We start from the raw sequence: 24,923 nt of genomic DNA on the forward strand, positions 1-24,923 counted from the left end.
CAAGATACACAAATAATTACTCAGAAAAAAAGATTCAAATTTTTTTTCTCATTTCACCACTTCTCTTCTTATCCATTATTTTTTTCCAGAAGCTTCCTCATTTACATGTGATCATTTATCTATTTTATCTTTTGCGATACTCTTTATCCTTTATTTGGTTAAAACTGTATTTCCTACCCATTGCTGTGAAAGATATATGCTCTATTTCTCTTTCGATTTTGTTCTTTATGACATCCTTAATGTTAACGACATGTATCCATTTAAAATATATTGGGGAATGTGGTATAACGTAGAGTCAGCTAGGTGGCTCGGTGGATAGAGTGCTGAGCCTGGAGTTAGGAAGACCTGAATTCAAATGCAGCCTCAGGTACTTAGTAGCTGTGTATGCAAGTCACTTAATCTCTGTTAGCCTTAATCCCCTGAAGAAGAAAATGGCAAAGCACTCCAGTATCTTTGCAGAGAAAACCCCATTCAGGGTCATGAGGAGCCAGACAACCGAATGACTAAACAACAACAACAGTTGATCTAAGCCTAATTTTTGCTATCCAGCTTACCTAGTATTTTTTCTCAAATAATTCTTTAAGTAATGTTTTCTGGTTATTGAACAGTGTGTTATTGAGCTACATTGTTTCCAATTCTACCTGGTTTAATCTGTTCTATTGATATTGATCTCTTTAACCAGTGCCAATGGTCTTGGTGGGAGATGATTTATAATATGGCTTGAGGTCTGGAAGAGATATTTCCCCCTTCATCCTTACATCTCTCTATTATCTCCCTTGATATCCTGTAACTTTTAATTTTCCAAATGAATTTTATGATTGTTTTATTGAGTTCTATAAAGTGTCCCTTTGATAATTTGATTGGTATAGTAGTAAAAGTGTAAATTAATTTTGGTAGTATTGTAATTTTTATTATATTTTCACCACCTTCCAACCATCAAAAGATTTCCCTTTTTCTTTCCCTCACTTTGCCTCCATATTCATTCTCCTATAGGCCTTCTTCCTGAGAGAACACAGGAGTCGTTTTCCCTTCATTATTAACCACTGACTTGATTAGGGTCCATAACATTTCCCTTTATCATCTTTCCCCTCCCCTCTCCTTTTATGTGTTCTCCCATTTTTCAGGTTAGTCACACACACACACACACACACACACACACACACACACACACACACAAATTGATTTCACTTGTAGGTGGGATGTTGAGACATAGTCTATGATGTTTCCTACAGTTACCACTTTATATTTGACTTAGCTCTTACCCTTGTTCACTTGTGTATTTTTACAAAGAAATCTTTCAATGGTTTCCCTTTATTTTATTGTTTTTGTAGTTAACTCCACAGCTGTCTTTGTCTTCTTACTATTTATCCCTTGGGGATGTAATTAACTTTGTTGCCTCGGTTGTTGTATTAATTTACTTTTCTTGTTTTTCTGTTTTCTGGAATGTTTGCAAAGCAATCTGGTTTTCTTGTACCGTTATTACACATTCTTCTTTTTTTATTGAACTTTCACTATTCACTAATGAATTGGCTCAGGTTTTCTGGGTATGTCACTCTGCATTTCATCTTAAGTTCCTTTGCTCTTTGGAACACGCTCCATTCCTTCCTGCTGTTTCTGGTTGGTACAGTGTAGTCTTGTCATAGTCAAATTTCCTTTCCTTTATATTTGAAGAGTTGCTCTTGATTGCTTGCAGAATTTATCATTGAAATGATTAAATTTAATCAGAATATTCAGCATATTTATTTTCTAGAGACAATCTGTAGATTCTTTTGATTGGTACTGTGTTTCTTGGTTTCTGCATTCAGAAGTTATGGACATTTTTCTTGTATTTCTTGCATGTTCAAGTTTTTTGACTTGTGTGCTTGTAAGAGATGAATGATGCTTCAGTTGTTCTTAAGTATCCTATCTTCTAGGTCAATATGTTTTGCTCGTATAGAGATCATGTTTTCTTTTATCATTTTTGCTTTTTGCCTTTCTTCCTAATTGCTTTTCACTTTTGTGTATTGGCATTCTCTATCCACTGCGCTCTCATTTTGTTTGTTTGGTGAGGTTTGCCAGTGTGGATTCAAATTTTTCTATTCTACCAATTATTTTTCTTGTATATATCGTAAATTCTGCTTTTATAATTCTTATTTCTCTTTTAAGCAGTTTGGGAATATCCTTTTGTGTGTCTATGCTTTCTTGGGAATTCACTAGGTCCTCCTTGATATTGATATATTTTCTTGTCTTGTAATATTTTTTCAAAGATGTTAATACTCATTTAGGTGATGTGGAGGCCATCTTCCTTGCTGTTAATGTTGTTCCTTTTGGTATATCTGCTTTTGCTCATGGTCTTCCTCCTTTCTTCCTCCTGAGATCTTTGGTAATTGTTTTTTGATTTATATTCTTCTATTCCTCACGTTATGGTTCCTTCCTCTTTGTCATCAAAGCCTTCTGAGTGTTGATGTTGGGCCTCTAAGCTGTCTCAGCCTCTTCCTGCGCTTGGGCAGTTCACATTTCATTGGCTTTTGGTCTCTGGCCCAGTGACTTGTGGGGGATAGAACTTTTGTCGTTGTTGCTCAGTTGTGACTGACTCTTCATGACCCTATCTATGGCTCATAGCATGCCAGGCCCTTCTGTCCTCCATTATGTCTTAAAGTCTGTCCAAGTTCATGTTCATTCTTTCCATAACACTATTTCTCCGTCTCATCCTCTGTTATCCCCCTTTTCCTTTTGCCTTCAATCTTTCCCAAGATCAGGGTCTTTTCTAGTGAATCCCATCTTCTCATTATGTGGCCACAGTATTTAAGCTTCAGCTTCAGTATTTGACCTTCCAGTAAATAGCCTGAAATAATTTCTTTAAGTATTGATCTTCCTGTCTAAGGGACTCTCAGGTCTTCCCCAGAGCCACAATTCAAAAGCGTCAGATCTGCAGCACTCAGCTTTCCTTATATCCCAACTCTCACAGCTATACTTTGCTACTGAAAAAACTATAGTTTTGACTATATAGACCTTTTGATGTCTCTGTTTTTTAGTATGCTTTCCTGATTTGCTATAGCTTTCCTTCCAAGGGGCAAGCCTCTTCATTTCATGGCTGCAGTTTCTGTCTGCAGTGATCTTTGAGCCTAAGAATATGAAATCTGACACTACTTCCATTTCTTTTCCCTCTATTTGCCAGGAAGTAATGGGACCAGTTGCCAAGATCTTCATTTTTTTTTTTTTTAACATTAAGCTTCAAGCCAGCTTTTACACTTTACTCTTTCACCCTTATTAAGAGGCTTCTCAATTCTTCACTTTCTGCCACCAGAGTGATATCATCTTTGTATCTGAGATTGTTGACATTTCTCCCTGTCATTTTAATTCTGGCTTCTGATTCACCCAGTCTAGCATTTCATATGATGTACTGTGCATATAAGTTAAGTAAATAGGGTAACAATACACAGGCTTGTTGTTCTCCTTTTCCAATCCTAAACCATTCAGTTGTTCTGTGTTTGGTTCTAACTGTTACTTCTCTGCCTGAATACAAGTTGTACAGGAGACAGATAAGATGATCTGATACTTGAGGGATAGAACTAATTCAGTTCAATTCATTAAACCTTTATTAAGTGCCTACCATGAGTCAGGCCCTGTACTAAGCCCTGGGGATACAAATTAAAAAAAAGTAAAGATAGTTTCTGCCCTCAGGGAGTTTACAATATAATAGGGAAAGATAACCAAAAAAAGGAAGCTGAAAAATGGGGGAGGTGGGGAGCCACCAGGAGGTTCCCAGCATTGGGGCAGTGATGATTCATGGAGTACAAAATCAAACAGAGCTGCTGATTGAAAGTGAAGTTACCTGGAAAGTTCTGAAAGTCCAGAGCCCTCTAAGAAGGAATGCTTTGGGAGTTGTTTACTATTGTACCTTAGAGCCCTCCAGTCAGAGAGGAGAGGCTACTGGGGGAGCTTGAAAGGTGAATTGGCCCATTTAATGACAGTCCTCTTTGCTTCTAGTCTGGTGGATCCACACCCATACTGGCATCCTGCTTCACTTTCCTCTGTTCCTAAATTTTTTGAGCACTGTTGTAGTACAGACCACTGCTGTGCTGCAGATTCCAACCAGACCTGCTGTGGGTAGGGGGGTGCTAAGTGAGTGGGTTAAGGATTAGCCTTCTGCTTCTGTATTTTTGTTGGAATTCTAACACTGTAGAGACAGCTGAAATTGCTTTATCTCCTGTGCTTAAGTCTTATTTTGGAGAGGTGTGAGGATCAGAGTCTGATCCTCCATCTTCTTGGTTACATAAACACATTACCTGGAAATCCTCTCCAGTTTTCTTTAGGTTTCACTTAGATTTTCTTCTGCTTGATGCAATAAAATTGCAATTTGTTTTTATAGTTCTGTAAGGAGATGGTAACTAGGTGGGGATGTGGTGGCTCAATCTGGAAATGAGGGATGTCTGATCTTTCCCCAAGTGGAAGTTCTTTGGAAGAACTCATTAATGAGAGCAGGGCCGCCCAGGAATGAAGTCAGGAGGGAGTTGAAGTATAGTGACTAAGTCTGAAGAATCAGATTTGCCTAGTCTGGGGCTCTTCCCAAAAATGGAGATTCTGGGAAGAATTTATCAGTGGGAAAAAGAACCCACAGGAGTGGAGTCGGGAGGCAGCTGAGAAAGGGTGTTTAAGACTACAGAATCAGAGATGGCTTATCTAGGGTCCTTCCCGAAAATGAAGGTTCTGGGGAGACCTCACCATAATGACAGACAAACTGATTAAATCACAATGGCCATAGAACATTGTGCACGTTAATATTTGTTGAGTAAATGCATAGAAAGTATTTGACTATAATAGTTGCCTAGAGGGATGATGGGGGAGGGGCAGATTAGGCAAAGGTGCCTCTGAGTTCTCTCCGGCTGTCCTGGGCACTCTGATTTTATGGAAAAGCCCTATATCTGCCCACCCGATTTCCTAGTTTCACCTTATCAACTCCTTTGATGAATGGATAAATTTTGATCTCTATGACTGAATAGGAACATTCACTTTCTGATTATTCTGGTCCTGGCCTCACTTTATATCTAGATAAATTTGAGGAAGTAAAGGTGGTGTAAGAATTAATCTTATTTTATTTTCCCAGTATAGAAATATGGTTTATTTCAGTTCTTCATGCAGTTTTAACAACATGATATTTGAGCCTAGGTAAATACAGTGTTTTTGATGTCTTAATTTTCTCCATTTTTTCTTGAAGGTGCTAGATTCAAGAACTCGAATAACTTTGTTCAAGATGTTAAGCAGAGGAGTCATATCACAGATCAATGGTTGCATCAGCACAGGAAAAGAAGTAAGCTTTGTCTTTGGAAAGTTAAATGTTAATGTAGTTTTTTCCCCGTGGAAACTGAATGAACTTTGTTTTTAGGATGAAATGTTTATTTACCAAGTGGCAAAAATTGGCCTCATTGATAGGTACAAGCAGAGAGACAGCTGTACACATGAATGATGCTCTTATGCTGCCCCAGTCACCATTCCAAAATAAGGTGCTGATCGGGTAGCCAACCCTTCAAAGTGTCATATACTCGTTGCTGTCATCTGACTGACAAACACCTAAGTACCTGATTCCTACTCAAGCCATCTACTAGGGGATAGGAATTAGAATATTTCCCATGAGGGACTTTCTTCTCCCTTTTTCTGCACATATGAGAGGAAGCAAAGTCATAATTTTTGTCCTTTTTTTAAAAGGATAAAACTACTTCTCTGGGGAAGTAGCTCACAATGAAATTTGTTTTGCAAGTCTACTGTAGGAATGTCTGTTGATGATAAAAGCTCTTTTGGATTCAACATGTAAAGGAAATAAGCCACCTCTAAGCATTTATGCAAGTTGAATGTTATCTAGTTGAATGAGGAGGTGGGGTGGGTATATTAGTTCCTTTTTAGAAAGTATAATATTTTACTCTATTTTAATTTCCCTCCATTTTCGTAAATTCACTGTACATTTAGTTCCCACTATGGTACCCAGGGACAAGACAAAGTGAAATACTCATGCCCTTTGTAAACTAGGGATAGATTTGGAAATACCAACCTGGACAGAAAAGCAAAGCTCTTTATTAATAACTGTAAAACAAATCAGTGCATTTCAGGTGGGATCCACATTTCTAGCTCCTAGTTGCCATTATCGTACTGAATTTTCATGAGACCCTATATGTTTGTTTATTCTGCCTCCAGGAAGTCAGTTTAAGTATTTGAATGCCCTGTCTGTGCTTAGTCCCGTGCTAGGTGTCATAGGACTTGAGAAAGAAGCGTGAGACCTGCCATTACTGTCAAGGAGCTTATCTTCTTTTCAGGAAAAAATGTAGACTTATAGAACAAAGAATAAAAGAGATGCCATGCATAATAAAGTTCTAAACGTTATTTGATAGCATTGTTTGGGATGGATAATGAGGACTTTGAATGGTCAAGAAGAGGTGAGTCACAGAAAAGGAAATATTCTTATTTCTCATTAAGTTAATCCCTCTACTGATGCTATTCATCCTGTTCTGCTTATGTCCAGGATCTTGTTTCAGCAGTCCTCCCCTTTATCAAAGATTCTTTTCAACTCTAAATATATGTTCCTACAATTGTTTATGTCTCCCTCTCCATTGACTTCTTTCCATTTATAGACCCATTCAGGTCTTCCTAACCCTAAAAAAAAAAGCCCTTACCTTCTATCCCATCCAGATAGTTCTTTCCTTTTCTTTACTGGTTAACTCCTTTAAAAATTGTTTTCACCTGGAACATCTATAATATCAGTCTCTCACCCCTTTGCAAACTGTCTTCCACTTTTAGCATTCCTATGTTTTTGTTGTTTGCTTATTTTTTTTATTCTGAACTTTACACTAAGCAAGATGAGCCTTTCCCTGTAGGAAGCAGAAGAGGATTGTACATGATGCTGTAGGTCTTTTTGATGAACAACTTTCAAGTATATAATAAATTCAACATTTTATTTTCAAAGTTTTCCTGCTTGTGTGTGTTTCCTACAGACCTTCATTCTATTCCTCTTCTGTGCATTTCTTTAACTGCTTCAATGAGCTTCATACTTTTTCTTTCTCTTTTTTTTTCATTTTGGTAACTGACCTCTCTTCTTTCTCCTTCTCCCAGTCAAAATGAAAACAAAACTTTTGAACAAAATGAATACCTATATCGGCCATGTTTAAAAATGTCTAATTCTGTACTTTGAATTTATAACCTTGTTGTCATGATGTAGGTGATATATTTGACCACTGGGCCTTTGGAATTGTGGTTAGTCATTGCATTTATTGGCGTTAAGTCTTTAAAAGTTTTTTTCCTTTTCAATGTTGTTTTTATTGTATAAATAGTTCTCCAGGTTTCTGTTCATGTCGCTGCATTGGTTCGCACAAACCTTCCTGGGTTTGTCTGAAATCAGTCTCTTTTGTCATTTCGTATGGTACCATACCATAGCATACATTCATATACCTTAATTTATTCTGCCTTTCCCCAGTCATTGGGCTTACTTTCTAGTTCTTTGCTATGAGCTGCTATAAATTTTTTTTTAAACATAATGAGTTCTTTGACTTTTCCTTTGATTTCTTTGAGGAGTAGGCTCAATGGTATCACTTGATCAAAGGCTATGTACAGTTGAGTGATGGGTTTTTTTTTTTTTAGTATAGTTCCACATTTCTTCCTAGAATGGCTAGACCATTTCACAGCTCTATCAATAATATATTGATGTGTCTTTTTTACCTTAGTCCCTCCAAAAATTACATCTTTTCTCTTATTTCTCTATCTGATGGGTAAGAGGTAGAACCTCAGATTTGTTTTAATATGCAGTTTTTAAAATTGAGACTTGGAGCAATTTTTATATAACTTTTCATAATTTCTTCCTATGAGAATTGCCTACTCATATCTTTTGACCATTTACCCATTGGGAAATGGGCATCATTCTTATAGATTTGAATCCATTTTTTATGTCTTGGATATTAGACCTTTATCAGAAAAACTTGGTATAGAGATTTTTTTTCCAGTTAACTTTGCATTCTGATTTTAATTACATTGATTTTGTTTGTACAAAAACTTTTATATAATCAAAGTTGCCCATTTTATTTTCTGTGATCCTTTCTATATACTGGTCATGAATTTTTCTCCTGTCTGCATTTGGAAAAAGCATTTCCTTCTTTGCTTCTCTAATTTGTTTATGATATGACCTTTTATATCTAGGTCAGGTGCCATTTGGAGATGTGAGATGTTGGTCTAAACTCAGTTTCTGCTGGGCTGCTTTCCAGTTTTCCCAACAGTTCTTGTCTGGTTGTGAATCTGTTGATTTTTTTCTCCTGTCCCTTTTCTCTCTGCTTTGTTCCTAGTGCTGTCACCTAGGATAGTCCTTCATTATCACCTTCCTGGATTATTTTGCAGTATTTTCTTGGCATTTGTTTCCATTTCTACTCTACCTTTTCTAATCCATCCCTCTATTGCTCCAAGAGTAATCTTTCTCAGGTACCAACTAGTTGTCACTCCTCTGCTCCTTAGTGCCCACCAAATAAAATGTAAACTCCTTTGCTTGGCGTTTAAGGCCTTCCTTCTCTCATTACCAGCCAAACTGAGTTCCTGCCCTCTTTTGAATGTGCCTTATGTTTTCTCAGTACTTTGCCTTTGTTTATGCTGTCTCCTATGACTGGAATGCTCTTCTTTCTCCCTCTTTGCCTCTCAAGTTCCTCTGCATTTTTTAAAACATAAGTCATTATCACCTCCTCCATAAACCTTCCACAATCGTCCTTGTTGATAATGACCACCGCCTTCAGCCTTTGCTTTGTTTTTACATCTAATTCATTTATTTGGTAATGTGGTTTTATTATAGTCATTTGTATTTTTTTTCCATGAAGTCAGGGTCTGCGTCTTAACCTCAGATGATATTCCTTTTGAGATCCCAGCACAATGCCCTGCACAACTAGATGCCTAATTTTAGAATGAATGAGCAAATAGATTTAAATGTCTTTTTATCATATATTCCAATTTAAATGTCAGTAGGTGTAATAATGCATGTTCGTTTTTAAATGGTACAGTTTATATTTGCATATTGAATTTCTACACCATATTCCAAAAGAGTTAATTATTTTCCATCTTTGAGAGCAGAGTATTCACAAAACATTTAAGTGTTCTCAGTTATTTCACACAGAATCTCAATCATGTACGTTTTGCTTTGGATTACATTAGGCTAATGTGTATCATGCCAGCACAACAGATGGAGAGAACAGAGCAATCAAGATTTATAAAACTTCAATTTTGGTGTTCAAAGATAGGGATAAGTATGTAAGTGGGGAATTCAGGTGAGTTTTAATTACAGTTTATTTCATTTTGGTTGTGTACATCAAATATCGGAATGTGCCTATACATTTTAAGATGGAACTGTTTTGAGTTAGTTATATTTTTCAGGTTTCGTCATGGCTATTGTAAAGGAAACCCCAGGAAAATGGTGCAAACTTGGGCAGAAAAGGAAATGAGGAATTTAATAAGGTAACAGTTTTATTTCTTGTGTTTATCACTTGTGCATAGCTATATATATATATATATATATATATATATATATATATATATATATCCATGTGTGAGAATCTGCCCATACCTTTTTACAAATGAACATTTTGACCCAGATACAGAGAATATTTCAAGACCATTAAGAACAGTTAGATCCATTGACTATGCTCAGTAAAGTGATCTTTGACTAAACGGGAAGTAATGTTGCTGTGTCTCAAACTTTCAGACTTTCAGAGCCATCAGAGTAAAGGTTTCATGGTCTGAATGTGTCAAGTGCTTTCTAATGAGTTTAATTTAATTTGCTTGTCAGAGGGCCACATTTCCATGACCTCATTTGAGGTCGTTGGTATTTGAGTTTGTAGACTTAGCAACAGGAGACTCAGTGAGAGACAACTTACTTTATTTATTATCCATGGCAGTGAAGAGGAACATTAGCATGGATGATTAAAAACTTGGATAAAGTCAAACCTTAACCCCAATTCAGCCAAAGGAGAAGAGAACCTGTTTATCTTTTTTTTTTTTTTTTAATAAAGACTAGTCTGTCGGGTTCTTTTGTCTAACAGTTGGCCTCACTTTACGTAATTGCTACCAGGTGAGACTGGTACCTGACGTAGATGGTATACGCCTAGTGTTCAGCTTTTCTTGACAAGTTAAGATTTCAGTCCTAATGAAAGCTCTGAATTATGCTTACATTAAAAATATACTTGTAATTATAAACATCTGGACAGAAACTAAATTACCATACTTTCTAGGATCCTAGGATCATAGAGTTAGAGCTGGAAGGAGCCTCAAAAGTCATCTCATACCCTTTCCTCATTTAGAGATAAACTGAGGCCCGGAAAAGTTAAGTGACTTGTTTGAGGTCACACGGCTAGTAAGTAACAGAGCTAGAGTTTTTACACAGGTCCCCTGACAAAATCCGTGTTCTTTCCACATAGTCATCAAGAAATAGCAATGAATAGTTGAGTGCTGAGGCTTGGAGTCAGGAAGGCCGAGATTCACATCTTGCCTCTGACACTTAAGCTTTGTGACCATGGACATGCTTGACCTCTCAGACCTTCACCTGTAGTAGCCACTACACAGGGTTACTATGAGGGTCAGGGGAGGAATTACCGTTAGAAGAAGAGTTGGGAAAAGTTGGCCGTAAGATTATAAAGCTGGGTGACTAAAAGAAATTTGGAGTAACCATTGGTTTTGAGGGGGTAAGGACAAGAAGTCCTATCTTAAACCTGTGAAGTCTGGCATACTTATGGGAGGTCCAGGTAGTGATATCCAGCAGGCAATTGGAGGTGCTAGAATCAAGCTCAGGAAGAAATGAGTGCTGGGGATATGTGAAATTTGAAGTCATCTGCATGAGATAATTAGACCTATGAGGGCTGATGAAATCACCCAGAGAGAGAAAAGAAGCAGGGCCATGGTAGAGTGCCAAGGTATATTGAGAAGGATCAGTCAGGCAGGGGAGAGTAGAAATCGGGGAAGAACACTGGCCCATAAACTCAGGGAAGAGAGGTTATCCAGACAGTCTCCAGGGTTGAGTGCTATGGAGCAGTCAAAGAGAATGAAGACTTGGAAAAGGCCATAAGATTTGGCAATAAGAGATCATTAACCTAAGAGAGGTGCATTTAATCGATGATCTATACTTAAGTTTCTAATTTAAAAGTAATTTTTGAACATTACTGGATTATTAATTTTCAAAATTTTTATATTTAGATGGTATAGTCTTTCATATCTGTTTAAGCTAAGAGTTCTTAACCTGGGGTCCATGAATTAAAAAAAAAAAGTTTATAACTGTATTCCATTTACTTATAACTGTATTCTTTTATAATCCTGTGTATTTTATTTTACACATTTTTATAACACTACTCAGAAGGGATCCGTAGGTTTTATTAGACAGCCATTGGAGTCCATGACACACAAAAAAATTAAGGACCCCTTTATAATTGTATAGTATAGCATAATTGTATGGTAGCAAAGTTAATTAAATTTGCTTTTAAGAGATCAGTGCCTGAAAAAGCAGTTTGTCCAGTGATGGGGTTGGAAGCCTGGTTGCAAGGAGTTAAAGAGTGACGGTGAGAAATTAAAGCTATGGAAAGCTCTTCCCCTCCTCTCCCCTCCTCAAGTTGGATGTGAGAGAGAGGTAAGGTATAGGGTGATAATTTGAGAGAAGTTCAGGATCAGATGAAGGTTTTTTTTGGTGGTTTTTTTTTGCTGTTTGGCAGGGCAGTCGGGGTTAAGTGACTTGCCCAAGGTCACACAGCTGGTAAGTGTGTGTCAAGTGTCTGAGGCTGGGTTTGAACTCAGGTCCTCCTGACTCCAGGGCCGGTGCTCTACTCACTGAGCCACCTAACTGCCCCGAAAGTTTTTTTTTAAGGATTGGGGTGATCTGGGCATGTTTATAAGTAACAGGAAGGAGCAATGGGAAATTAGGGAGAAAATAGATTATTGCAGGGGCCGACTGTTGGATGAGGGGAGAGGGGATGGGATAAAGGACACCAGCGGAGGGATTGGCTTTTGAATAGAAAAGGGCCACCTCTTCCTCTCTAAGACTGATGCAAGTGAGCTAAGAATGAAGAATAATTTTGAGGAGATTTGAAGTATAGAACTGGGAAGAAGAAATAAGTTTGAGATTTCAGATTTCATTTTAAAGTAAAGAATGTGGCAAATCCACTTATTGAGAGGGAGGAAAGTGGGAAGAAAAGAAGGGTTATGGGGGCATAAGGAGAGAAGAGGTTTGGAATAGATGTTGAGGAGAATTTGATAGTTTATCAAGAAAAGTAAGTGTATAGTTCTCTAACAGCTCTTTGACTCAGAATGGAGAAAACATTCTTTTTATTAAAGGATCTATTATGTAGTTCTCTTTCCTTATTGCTTACTTTCTTCTTCCATAATAACCAATTTTTGCCCAGTAAAACAATCTAAAATTCAAACAGATGCCATACCTTACTTAAGGCATGACTCTTGGTTGAACTCTTGGTTCAACTCAGTTGAAAAACCAAACAAACTTTTTCATAATACTACACTTCCGTTTTTATATACAGGGTGGTGGCTATTAGAAACATATAACATTGGATCCTCTCCTCTTGAGGGTGAAATAAGCCTTTATTGGTATCTTATTGGTCTACAGTATTTGACCTTAAGATCATTCTAAAATCTTCCATCCTCTAGATAGTATTTATTCACTAGGTACAAATCCTACCATTTGTAGAAACATTTCCCCAAACTTGGAAAACCGAATATACTGATTTCCAATTATATCTAATATAATTTGTGATGATAGCTGGGAGAGGAACTGGGCTGTAGTGGAAAGCTTGTTGTAATTGTAATCAGGAAGACCTAGGCTCAGATAAAACTAGAGGACATTGACCTTGAGCTTCTTTTCACCATAGAGCCCTTCCTAATGCTCAAAAACTCCTGGCATCATCCTTCATTCTCTCTTCATTTATTCTGTTCTCTGGTAAAGAGATGGTCCTTCCCTCACTAGAACAAACCCTTGATTCCTTTCCCTCTCATCTCTTGTGTTAGATTATTCCCCACAATCAAAAAAATTCCTGTTACGGATAGCCCAGATCAGCATGTGCTGTCCCCAGTTTCTGCCAGCCTTCTTATTCTCCTTTGCTAACTTGGAAATCTGGCTCACTGCCTCTTGGACATTTCAAATTTCAAGGGATCTTAAACTCAACATGTTCAGAACATAGTTCATTTCTTTTCCTCTTCAACCTACCCTTCTTCCTAAACTCCCTATTTATGTTGAAGGTACTGCCATCCTCCTAGTGATTCATGATTGAAACCCAAGACTCGTTCTTCACTCTTTTAGTCTCCCTTACCCCTTCATGTCCAGTTCATTGCCAAATCTTACCAGTTCTGTCTGGCCTCTCTCATTTCATCCCCTTCTCTTCACTCAACACAGCCACTGCACTAGTTCAGGGCCTCATCTCCTCTTGCTTGGACTGTTGCATCAGCTTAACTGGTCTCACCACAGCTCATCTTTCCCTTCTCCACACCGCGGTCAACGTGATCTACGTGTGCCACAGCAGAGGCCTGGCCATGTCAACCTCCTGTTTGAAAGGCACACCCCTCCTCCCTCCCTCTTCAACCCCTCACCCCCTCTCCATTGCCTCCAAGATCCAATACAAACTCGTCTTTGGCATTTACTGTTCTTCACCGTCTGGTGCCTGCCTTCTGTCTCAGACTCCTCTAACTTCATGTCGTCTGCAGTCTGGCCAGACTGGCTTGCTTACTGGCTGTGCCTTGTATGAGACACACTATTTCCTGTTCTGTTTTCATGCATTTGCATAGACTGCCTCCTGTGCCTGCAAAGAACTCACCGTCACTTCTTAGAAATCCTTGAGGTTCATCTCCAACGTGAAGCTCTCCCCTGATTTCTGTACTTTCTTCTCCCATCACCCTTTGCAAAATTACTTTATATTAACTTTGTATACATTTTGAGTGTACTTCCAGGAAGTTCTCTTTCACCCCCTTCCCTTGCACTACCCCCCCGGCCAATGTCTGGCAGAGACGGTCTAATTTTTTGGCTTTGTATCCCTGGTTCCTGTCAGTGCCAGATTTAGTCAGTCCCATTTCTGACACTACCGATGTGAACATGGTTAAGTTACTTATCTCTCCATGTTTGTAAAAGGGGAATAGTAATAATCTGGATAGTACTTAATCTATAGGGTTGTCCTAAGGATCAAACAGGGGGAGGTATGTAAACACTTTGCAAATGTGTTATACAGGCCAGCTGTTACTATTATTAGCTACTGATAGTGTTTCTCTATAAGTAAACAAATACTCAATTTTTCTGGCCAACTAACCCATGTGTGGGTTATTTACTGTATATTTAAATTTTCAACTTAGTATTCTTTGATCTGTTATAATGTTACAGATTAAACACAGCAAAGATACCTTGCCCAGAACCTATCATGCTAAAACATCATGTTCTTGTTATGAGCTTCATTGGTAAAGACGACATGTAAGTATACTTAAAACCAGCATTTATGTATTTCAGACATTTCAAAAAACACTTAACTTCCCAGTTGATAAGTACTTATTGTCATTTTTACGTTTAAATGGTATTGTGTTCTTTTAAATCTCTTTAAAACAGGTGTTCTTAACCTGGCATCTTTGTCCTTTTTTTAAAAAAATATTTTGATCACTGTATTTCAGCATTATTGATTTTTTTAAAATCCTATTATACATTTAAAACCATTATTCTGAGAATGGATCCATAGGATTTCTGGGGAGGTCCATGACACACGGAGTTGAGACCCTCTACTTTAAGTTATGAATTCAAGAATTGTTCTATGGTAACAAAGATAATTCTGTCTTTAAAAATGCAACTTATAATGTACCAAATTTTGTGAATATAGCTCCTGTTGGTGGAAGCAATTTATTTTTTTGAGCAGGTTGTAGTTATTATAAGATGAATTCTTATGATAGAGAAGACTCACTGAAATAATGTCATTGATCTGTGATGGTGTCTTATGTCTTTTTTTTTTTAATTGAGGCCTGCTCCGCTTTTGAAAAATGCCCAGTTATCAGAATCCAAGGCTCGGGAGTTATATCTTCAAGTTATTCAGTACATGAGGAGAATGTATCAGGATGCCAGGCTTGTCCATGCAGATCTCAGTGAATTTAACATGCTGTAAGTTGTATCCCTTAAACTATTGTGACTTAAGGCTTTGTTTGTGGAGGTGGTCTCTTATGATATATGAAGCTTGGAAGTCTCATTCATTCTTCAAGCTTCACTTCAGTCAGACAGGTATTGATTTAAAAACTTGCTGTCTGTCAATAAACAATCATTCATTAAGAATCTACATATACAGAGAACTGGAGACACAGATGCAAAGAATTAAAATCCCTCCTTTCTGGAACATTACATTATAATGGGAGACATAACCACATATACAAGTACATAGCGAATGTATACAACATAACTAAATACAAGCTGAAGCAGGCACTCACAAATGGGGCTCAGGCAGGGCTTCACATAAAGGATAGTGTTTGAGTGGTGTATTAAAGGGAGGGATTCTGTGAGGTAAAGTTGAGGAGGGAGGGCGTACATGTTAGGCATGAATAGCCAATGAAAAGGCATGGTGGGCAATGGAGTGACATCTTTGAGAAACAGAGAAAGCCTGTTTGGCTGAATTAGAGAGTGTGAGTGAGGGAATAAGGTACACCGAAGCTAGAAAGATAGGTAAGGGCCTTGTTGTAAATGGCTTTAAAAACTGAATCAAGTTTACATTTTGTCACAAAGGCAAGGTACCGGAATGGAATTAGGGAAGTGACATGGTTAGATTTGTGCTAAGGAAAATCACTTTGGCAGTGGTGTGGTGCCGAGACGTCAAAACTTAAAGGCTTTAAGCAGCAGGCACAACTCCCACTCCTGTGTCTGAACCAGATTAAAATGTAATTGGGAAATTTCTATTGAATTTGGCACCACTGATGTGGAAGATGGATTGGAATGGGCAGAGAGACCACTTGGGAGGTTCTTACAGTAGTCTAGTCAAGAGGTGTTGAAAGGCCTGAATTAAGGTGGGCACTGTATGAGAAACAAGAAGGGGGCGGGGATGGAGTTGAGGGATGCTGTGAGGTAGAAATTGCAACACATACCACCTGATGGAGGAGTTGAAGATAACACCAAGGCTATGAATCTTGGAGATGAGAAGAGGGATAGGTTTTAGGGGAAAGATTAATGAGTGGTGTTTTGGGACATCTTGAATTTTATATATCTCTGGGATTTCCAGTTTGAAATGGCCAGTAGGCAATTAGTGATGGAGGACTGCAACTCCAGAGAGACTTCAGCTGAAGGCTGGAGATATGTAGGTGTAGGGGTCATCTGCATATGATGATCAAACCATAGTTGCTGATAAGGTTACCTAGAGAAAATGGAATGAGGGAAAAGAAAAGGCCCCAGGACAGCGCCTTGGAGAATACCCACAGTCAGAGAATTTGATATGGATGACACTTTGGCAGCTACCTCTTCCCTCTGAGACAAAAAAAAAAAAACCAAACAAAAAAGCCCCCACCACTCCACTAGATGCTAACATCCCCACTCAAATATCATCCTACGGCCCTCAGCCAAACTCAGAAAAAGTAGCCCTCACTCACTGCTCCTACCTCCTTTCCTCTCACAATCACTTTTCAACCCTTTGCAAACTGTCTAGAAAAGACCGAAAAGGAGATATCAGGAGGAAAAACAGGAGAGAGAGTGTCATTAAAAGCCCAGAAAGGAGACAGTATCCAGGAGCAGGTGATCAGTTGTGAGGTCAAGAAGGATGTGGACAGCGAAGACGCTCAAAGTTGTTTATTAAGAAATTGTTGTTAATTTTGGAAAGAATAGTTTCAGTTGAGTGAGGTCTGAAGACAGCTTGCAAAGGGTTGAAAAGTGATTGTGAGAGGAAAGGAGGTAGCAGTGAGTGAGTTTGGCTGAGAGCCGTAGGATGATATTTGAGTGGGGATGTTAGCGTCTAGTGGAGTGGTGTGGGCTTTTTGGTTTTTTTTGTCTCAGAGGGAAGAGGCAGCTGCCAAAGGCTTTTGAGCAGGTGAATGATGTGGTCATACTTATGTCATAGGAAAATTTCTGGCAGTAGTATATATGGAAGATGTACTACAGAGAGGAGAGATTGTGATCAATTGGGACTATTGCAGTAGGCCAGAGAAGAGCTAAGAAAGGTCCAGTTAGATTGGTGATGTTGTTGTGAGTGAAGAGGAGGAGTGTCTTCTGTGGAAGTAGAATTGACAGTTCTTGGAAATTGAGAGCATATGGGAGGTATAAGAGAAGAGGGATGGTTGAGCCTAGGATGACTTCAGACCTGGATGAACTTAATTGTTAATACCCTCAGGTAAAGCAGAGTTTGAAGAAGGACTGAGTTTGGGAGAAAAGATGTTTGGTTTCGGACACGTGTTTGAAATTCTGATTGGACATCTCTATAGAGATGTCAAGAAGGCAGTTGACAGTTTGGATCTGAAGTTCAGAAGATAGATTAGGGATAGATTTATAGATTTGTGAATCATACTAAATAGCACTTTAGTATCTGGAAAGATGCATAGAAAAACCTACAGCTAGAAAAATCACGCGATTCCTTCCTATGTTTCTATTCCCTTTGATCCCTAAGGTACCGAAATGGAGAAGTATACATCATTGATGTATCCCAGTCTGTGGAGCATGATCACCCACATGCCTTGGAATTCCTGAGGAAAGACTGTGCCAATGTCAATGGTAAGTGGAAATTGGAATTTTCTGTTTTCTTGGCTCTCCCCATGTGGGAATAAAACTCTACCACTAGGGTATGGGGGAAAGAATGTTTTGAGTGATGATGCTTAAGTTTCTTTTTCTGGGAGATCATTACATTTCTATACATGAATGGGTAGAGTAATTTAAGTATCTTGTGTCTTTGTTTCTCCTGAAGATAGTTACTAAGTTTTTTTCTTTCCAAAGATTTTTTTTTTAAACATGGTGTTGCTGTGATGACCGTACGGGAGCTCTTTGAATTTATCACAGATCCTTCTATCACAAAGGACAACATGGATGATTACCTCTTAAAGGCAAGTTGTAGGAAATTGTCTGGAAGTTTAAAAAAAAAGTTAGAATTTGCCTAGTACTTATTATGTAGCCAGAGGTGGTCTGTGCATGTTTAATTCCTTCTTTTATAAAGAAAATGACAACTTCCTAAATAATCTCAAAAATGAGTAATCAAATGTAGTAAGAAATAGATGTATATAATTGTAACTTTGAAACTTACTATTTCCAACATCTAGACACCATTCACAGGCATTGTCAAACTCGATTTCACATACAGGGAAACCAAGGTACTCTGTAGCACAACTGGTGAGTGGGAGAGAGAGATCTGCTAACCGATCATTTAGGCAGATGGAGCTGGAAGAGAAGTTTCATTTGCCATTTTGTACACGGAATTAATATAATAATAATGTAATACTCATCATTCTGTGATGGAGAGGTGTTCACTACCACTAGGGGTCACTAAATCCTTTGATTCTGAAGGCCAAAGTATTTTACCTATTTGGCCTCTGGTTCAGAGGGAAAAAGAGTGAAGAGAGAAATGATATTGGAATTAGCAAGTTGGAGTACAAAGGAGTCATTTTTGCATATGTTTTGAAAGGCCATGGAAATAGCAGCCCAAAGGACAGAGGAACAAAGATCCAATCAAGATCATGTGGATGAAGAAGTAAGCTTTTTAATTTATCATCTTGTCTTCACCTTAGAAAATATTAGATTTGAAAAAAAAAGAAAATATTAGATTTGAAATAATCTTCATTATTTAAGATATATAAATTTAGCAGATAAGAAGTTGTACTTTGAATTTTGGCATCACTTGGAACTTTAAAACTCCAGAAGTAATGTTTCTTTTGCATTTAAAGTACTTATAAACTTAAACAGTTGTTTTTAATGTGCTGTGCGATATAATTGGTTATGCTATTCCCAGCAGCGACATAAGGCCATAATCAAACTTTGCAGATGGCAGATAATAACTGGCATGTTAGGTGTATGTGATTCAGGTGGGGGAGAGGGGAACATGGTGGTGGGAAATGTGAATTTAGAAGAATTCTTTAAATTTCCACTTGAATATTGGATATTACACTATGTGCAACTTTAGAATATTTAGGTAACCCTCCTTTTTTCTTTTACTAAGCTTTAACATTATGGAAATATGGTAAGGACACTTCCAGTTGCCTAAAAAGAGAATGATACATACTTATGCCAGACTGAAACACCTACATAGTATAGTTTAATGAACAAGGGTTCTAAGGTCACTCTGTGATGAATAACATTCATGGTTTTGTTTTCTCTTTATTGTGACCAGGTATTTAAGCGAGCTTATATTCCTAGAACCTTGAATGAAGTTAAAAATTATGAAAGGGATGTGGATATAATGATGAAGATGAAAGAAGAAGACATGGCCTTGAATGTACAGCAGGATAATGTAAGTAGGCAGGATGGCAGCTCACAGGACAGGGACTTAGAATTCCAGGACTGTAACATTGATATTGGGATCAAGTTTAGCATTTATGTTACAGACTTTCTGTTACATTAAGACATGTACAAGATGCTTTAGTAGACACAGACAAGGTAGTGTGCCCTCTATAGAATCTATAACAGTGGAACCTTTGTCTTTAATGGTCTTTCACTAGGTCTGGTAATGAATCCATTTGTTCTTATTAACCTCTTTTCTTCCAATTACAAATTTCATAAGGGCAAGCACTACATTGTCTTCTTATTGCATTGTGCTCCTTCTCCCTCCATGTTTAGGACACAATAGTGATCAATGAATGTTTTGTATGATGAAAGAAAAAAAGCCCATTGATTTTAATTTAAGATGAATTTGGACCAGATAAAGAGCAGTAAGGTTAAACCACAATTTAGCATTTAATTATATGTTATATACCTTGCTCATCATATTTACCATGTATGTTAGTCTTGTATACTCATCTCCTGTAAATTCCTTGAGGGGCAGAGATTATTATAGAAGAATAGGACTCCCCTTCATTCAGACTACCCTCTCCCTGCATCATGAATCCCTTCCACAACATTTCTGACAAATAGTCATCAAATTCCTTCTTAAAGTTACCCCCTAGACAAGCATATTTGGATAACCATAATTGTTAAGAAATTTTTCCCTGTGCTGTGCCAGAAGCTGCTTCCCTGTAGCTTCAACCCGTTGATCTAGCTTTCCAGGGATTAATGGATCTAATTCCCATCACTTTTCAAGTGTCTGAAAACTGTTGTTTCTCTCTTAAGTCTTCTTTTTCAGTTCGTCTAGCTCTTCTTGTGGTAGGATTTTTAATACCTTTGCCATTTGGATTTCTCTTTCCTGGTTGCTTGTCTTTTTTATAAAATGTAACACCAAAACTGGGCATGCTACTTTAGATATGATCTAGCCAAGAAAAAATATGGTGGTACCGTGAATCACTTCCCTCAATAAGGGCACTGCTTTTACATTTTGGCTACCACTTCATTGCTAATTCATATGAAGGCTGTGGTCTTCTAAAATCCATAGGGTTTTTCTGTATGAAATATTTTCTAGCCATAGTTTTCAAGTCTTGTACTTGTCCAGTTGGGTAGATGAAATTACACTTACCACTATTAAATTTCACCTCAGCTTTAACCAACTATTTCAGATTGTTGAGGTTCTTTTAGATTCTTGCATTCAGTGCATTTGCTGTTCTTCCCAGATTTGTGTTATTTGAGAATTTGAGAAGTATTTTGTCTCTCCCTACATTCAAATCTTTGTTTAGCATATACTACTTCATAGTATCCCATGATATCTTTCACATAGGTGCTCCATAAATACTTATTGTTTGGTTGATTTGAAAAAAATAGGGTAGGTTTATTTATTGGGACAGATAAATGTATTTTCACTTCCATGGTTTAGAGCAGAGATGTCAAACCAGAGGCAGCTGCTATAAATGGGTTAAAATGTAATGGAGAAATATTTATCAAAATAAATAAAAATGCAATAGAATATAATGTTAACGTGTGGTTTTCTAGGTCAATATGCAGCCTACAAGGGTCCTTATGTAAGGTCTAGAGGCCCCAGTTTCTGTCTGAGTTTGACATCTTTGATTTTAGATAATGCTTTGGAGGAGATAAACAGCTGTTTTATGCTTCTGTTGATTTATCTTAACTTTTTCCATTGAATTACCATTGCTTTTTTTTCTTCTGCCAGATTTTGTATCAGACTGTGACAGGATTGAAGAAAGACTTGTCAGGAGTTCAGAAGGTAAGAATATGTACTGCTTTTTATACATGTGAAAGTCCTTTGAAGTGTATAAAACATTACAGATTTGTTAGAATCATTACAGAATTTATGTACAGAATTTAGTAGAATTAGTCAATGTGATAATTAGAGAACTCCACTGGAAATTTAAAATTAAATTAAAATTTAAAAATTATTAAACTAAAAAATTTTTAAAAATAAAATTAAAATTGAAATTTTAAATTATAAATACTTTCTAAGTCTTCAGACCTTTCAGGAAAGGCAACCAAAAATGTCTGTTCCTTTTTTCTTGTATTAAGATTCTTCCTAGAACTGAAAGGTGGGGATTTCTGAATTTGTAGTTTCCCTGTCCCTGAATTGTTTTGTGAACAATTTACTTTCTGTGCCTCTGTTTTCTGTGAAGTGGAAATAGCAGTGGCAGTTAACCTTATAGATCAGTTTATTCTTCCACTGAAGTCCTCTTTTGATGCCTTATCATAGCAAAGAAGGATTTGAGGGAGGGGAGGAGGCAGACCTTGGGTTCTCAAAAGCTATACCAGCAGACAACAAACTCTGGTGAACCCTAACCAAGTTGGAAAGACTTATTCCTCACCAGAAGGTTGGTATAGGATGGTGAATGTTTATAGCCATGGCAACCTACCAAGACCATGTGTTGGGGGGTCTATATCAGTGGAGGGAACCCCACATGGATTAAAAAAAACAAACCCTGTATCCTTGAGGTATCATCTTGTTACCTTTTGTAGTGTCATTGCAGATTTTAAAGTTTGTTAACATAAAAAGATTGTTGAAATCTGTAGACTCAAACCAGGATGCACTTGCCAGTGTGGACAGGTGTGAACTTGCCTAAGGGGGGGTAGTGGTGGAGTTGAGCTCATTGGCTGGCCATGGGTGGTTCTCTGTTGCTCTGGGGAGCCTCTCATCCTTCCCATGGAAAACAGAGCCCGTGGCTTGGCTTCGCTCTTTAGGAGGGCTGGAATTAAGTAATTCTAATTTGTGTATTTTAGCCCAGAATAAAAGCAGTCTAGATGTCTTTTTATCTCCTTAATTAGAGGCCTACCATGGACATTGTAAGATTTCCTTCCTGGAAATCTAGCAGGGTGTTGCTGATTTTTCTTTTAAACTTCAGTATGGGAAAAGGTGAATGAGCGATTCCAAGGTGCTGCATTCTGAGGCCACAAAGAGCTAGTTCTCTAGGCAAGATGGGCTTTGCATTCCAAAGCATGTTAGGTTTTGTTGCAGTGATGGGGAAAACCACTAAGGTATTTTGTGATCAGTTCTTTCATAATCAGAAAGTACCCTTACAGTTTTTTTATGCATTAAAAAGGAAATATTAATAGCAATGTAAAACTTCCTCATGTAATAAATCATTTTTTTTTAAAAATGGTTTGATTTTGACATTGCCTTCTTTTTCTCAACCCCAAATATCTGTAGAATTGTTTTCACAAAAATGTAAATTTTCTGACTATTAATAACTGCTCTTTGGAGATGGTTGTTTATTTATCTTTTTATATTTCTGAAGTGTGCTTGCATTTGCGACCTCCACCTGAGGATAGTTACTGTCCAAGGATGTCTTAGTTACCACTGATAGTCCAGAGAAGTCCTCAGGTTATCTAGAGTTTCTGGCAGTAATAAAAAATAGCAACCACCTCATTGACTTTTCTTTAAAAAAAAAATAGTATCAGCTTTCCAGAAATTGTGTGTGTGTGTGTGTGTGTGTGTGTGTGTGTGTGTGTGAGAGAGAGAGAGAGAGAGAGAGAGAGAGAGAGTGTGTGTGTAATTATTTACTCATTTTATTTTTTCCTCTAGTGAGTGGGTTCCAGGACAGTGACATCGGGGAGATAGTTGAGAACCACTGTAGAGTGAAGAGAGTATCTTCTGAAATTTTTTTGATGGTTTGTCTTCTCACCTTTATCACACATGATATAAAAGGCAGTACCCAGCCCCATTGTATGTGTCTTTGAGCCTGACTCTAATGGGTACCTTCCCAGCTTCCTTCCAGATTTCATGTTTTCAGAATTGGAACAAAGGCAAAGAAAGGCAAATGTTCAGAGTATGCTTGTAAAATTGTTTGTTTTAAATTCCATAATTTCTTTTGCACCAACATATCTCTGATGTGAACATGGAATAATTTGTCTTAGTGTAACTTGATTCTATGATGCCATCAAGGTCCCTGCACTCCTGGAAAAGCAAAGCAAGGAGGAGGTGGATTCTGATTCAGATGATGCTAGTAGTTCTGAAGATGCTGACTCTGAAGGGCACGGAGATCAGCCTCATCCCAGGAATCATTCCACTGACCCTGAAATGGACAAAAAGGTCAGTTTGTGGCTTTTCCTCTCTACAGGTCTGCAGTCTGATGATTTGAGCAATTTGTTCAGGTCCAGGATGGGTGGTATAAATAAAAAAGCCCTAGACTTGGAGTCAGGAAACCTGGATTCAGATCTTGGCTGTAGTACTTAGCAGCTGTGAGATCTTGGGCAAGCCTTGTCATTTCCCTGTGTCTCAATTCCCCCCTTTCTAAAACATAATGGCCCTTGTCCTGCTTTGATGGGCTGTGTGACATGATTTGTCATTCAGGCTTTGTGATGAGTTTGTGAAAGCAGGTTGCTTCTTTTTTTGCCTCACAGATATCGTATGGTATTTTTGTTTCATTGGTCATGGAATATTGTGCATTATAGTTATTTGTCTGTGCATTAGCCCTCTACTAGACTGAAGCTCAAGGAGATTGGCCTCTCTCAGCACAGAGTTCCGATCAGTTATTATGGGAATGTTAATCAGTGTTTGTTGAATTGAAACTCTTGACAAGTAGGTTTTATCCTTGTTCCAGTCCATAAATGTGGCCTTTGCTTTAGGTGTCAGTGTTATTTATAGATTCCTCTTCTGCCAGGACCTTCCTGGGCATTGCTTGAAGATAGCTCACAGTCACCGTAAAGTATGGCGTACACCTATTTAAGATACTCAACTTGCTAATAGTACATGTTACCAAAATGAAAAATATATTTTGTTTTGCAACTTTGAGTTTTTGTGAGGAAGTACAACTTGGAGGGGTATAATTTGTAAGTCTTTAATAAATAAGAATTTTTATTACAAAAACTGCTTGTAACCAATTTTAAATGGCTTTTACAGGAAAGAAAGAAGATGGTCAAGGAGGCTCAGAGAGAGAAGAGAAAAAACAAAATCCCCAAGCATGTGAAAAAACGCAAAGAGAAGATAGCCAAGATGAAGAAAGGCAGATAGAAGCCCGGCCTTGTTACTGAAGCCATGGACCTCCACCTGCTCTGCTTCTTGCCAGATTCTGACGTAGGATGGAGTTCGAAGAGGAACTGTTAATTTTATAACATTCTGAACCAAGCAGGATTGATGGCAGTTTCTTGGAAGAGTCATTAGTGTGGGGTTTTCGTGTAATTATGTAAAAAGTTTTTGGCTGCATTGTCTAGGCTTGGTCTCTGGCTTTTGGAGTTGACAAAAGAATTATTTAAGCTGGTATTTTAATAAAGAAACTGTATTTAAAAATTTTTTATGATTTTCTTTAAAAATAAAGTTTTAGAAGGTCAATCAAGATTTTTAAAAAGTAGTAAACCAAGGGGCAGCATCAGATCTGAGTAGCCTCAGAGTTCAGAAGATCTGGGTTCAATTGCTGAATGACACATTACCTGTCTGTGTGACTCTGGACAAGTCGCTTAACCTTTTATTGCATCTGGCAATTCCCAAAGACTATAG

At 37.8% G+C, this 24,923-nt stretch overlaps 1 protein-coding gene across 1 annotated transcript in view; it reads left to right on the plus strand.

The window, feature by feature from the left end:
• RIOK1 (RIO kinase 1) overlaps positions 1 to 24,716 on the plus strand; it is a 40,496-nt gene extending 15,780 nt beyond the window's left edge. Inside the window, exons 6-17 of the mRNA XM_036742021.1 lie at positions 5,198 to 5,290; positions 9,151 to 9,263; positions 9,370 to 9,450; positions 14,354 to 14,440; positions 14,975 to 15,112; positions 17,586 to 17,689; positions 17,909 to 18,015; positions 18,591 to 18,656; positions 19,293 to 19,412; positions 21,156 to 21,209; positions 23,373 to 23,519; positions 24,330 to 24,716. Of these exons, the coding sequence (XP_036597916.1) occupies positions 5,198 to 5,290; positions 9,151 to 9,263; positions 9,370 to 9,450; positions 14,354 to 14,440; positions 14,975 to 15,112; positions 17,586 to 17,689; positions 17,909 to 18,015; positions 18,591 to 18,656; positions 19,293 to 19,412; positions 21,156 to 21,209; positions 23,373 to 23,519; positions 24,330 to 24,440 (1,221 nt within the window). The 3' untranslated portion in view covers positions 24,441 to 24,716. The remainder of the gene's footprint in view (positions 1 to 5,197; positions 5,291 to 9,150; positions 9,264 to 9,369; positions 9,451 to 14,353; positions 14,441 to 14,974; positions 15,113 to 17,585; positions 17,690 to 17,908; positions 18,016 to 18,590; positions 18,657 to 19,292; positions 19,413 to 21,155; positions 21,210 to 23,372; positions 23,520 to 24,329) is intronic.
• The last annotated feature ends 207 nt before the right edge of the window (positions 24,717 to 24,923 follow it).

This window comes from Trichosurus vulpecula, chromosome 1, assembly GCF_011100635.1.
Source record: "Trichosurus vulpecula isolate mTriVul1 chromosome 1, mTriVul1.pri, whole genome shotgun sequence".
Taxonomy (NCBI): domain Eukaryota; kingdom Metazoa; phylum Chordata; class Mammalia; order Diprotodontia; family Phalangeridae; genus Trichosurus; species Trichosurus vulpecula.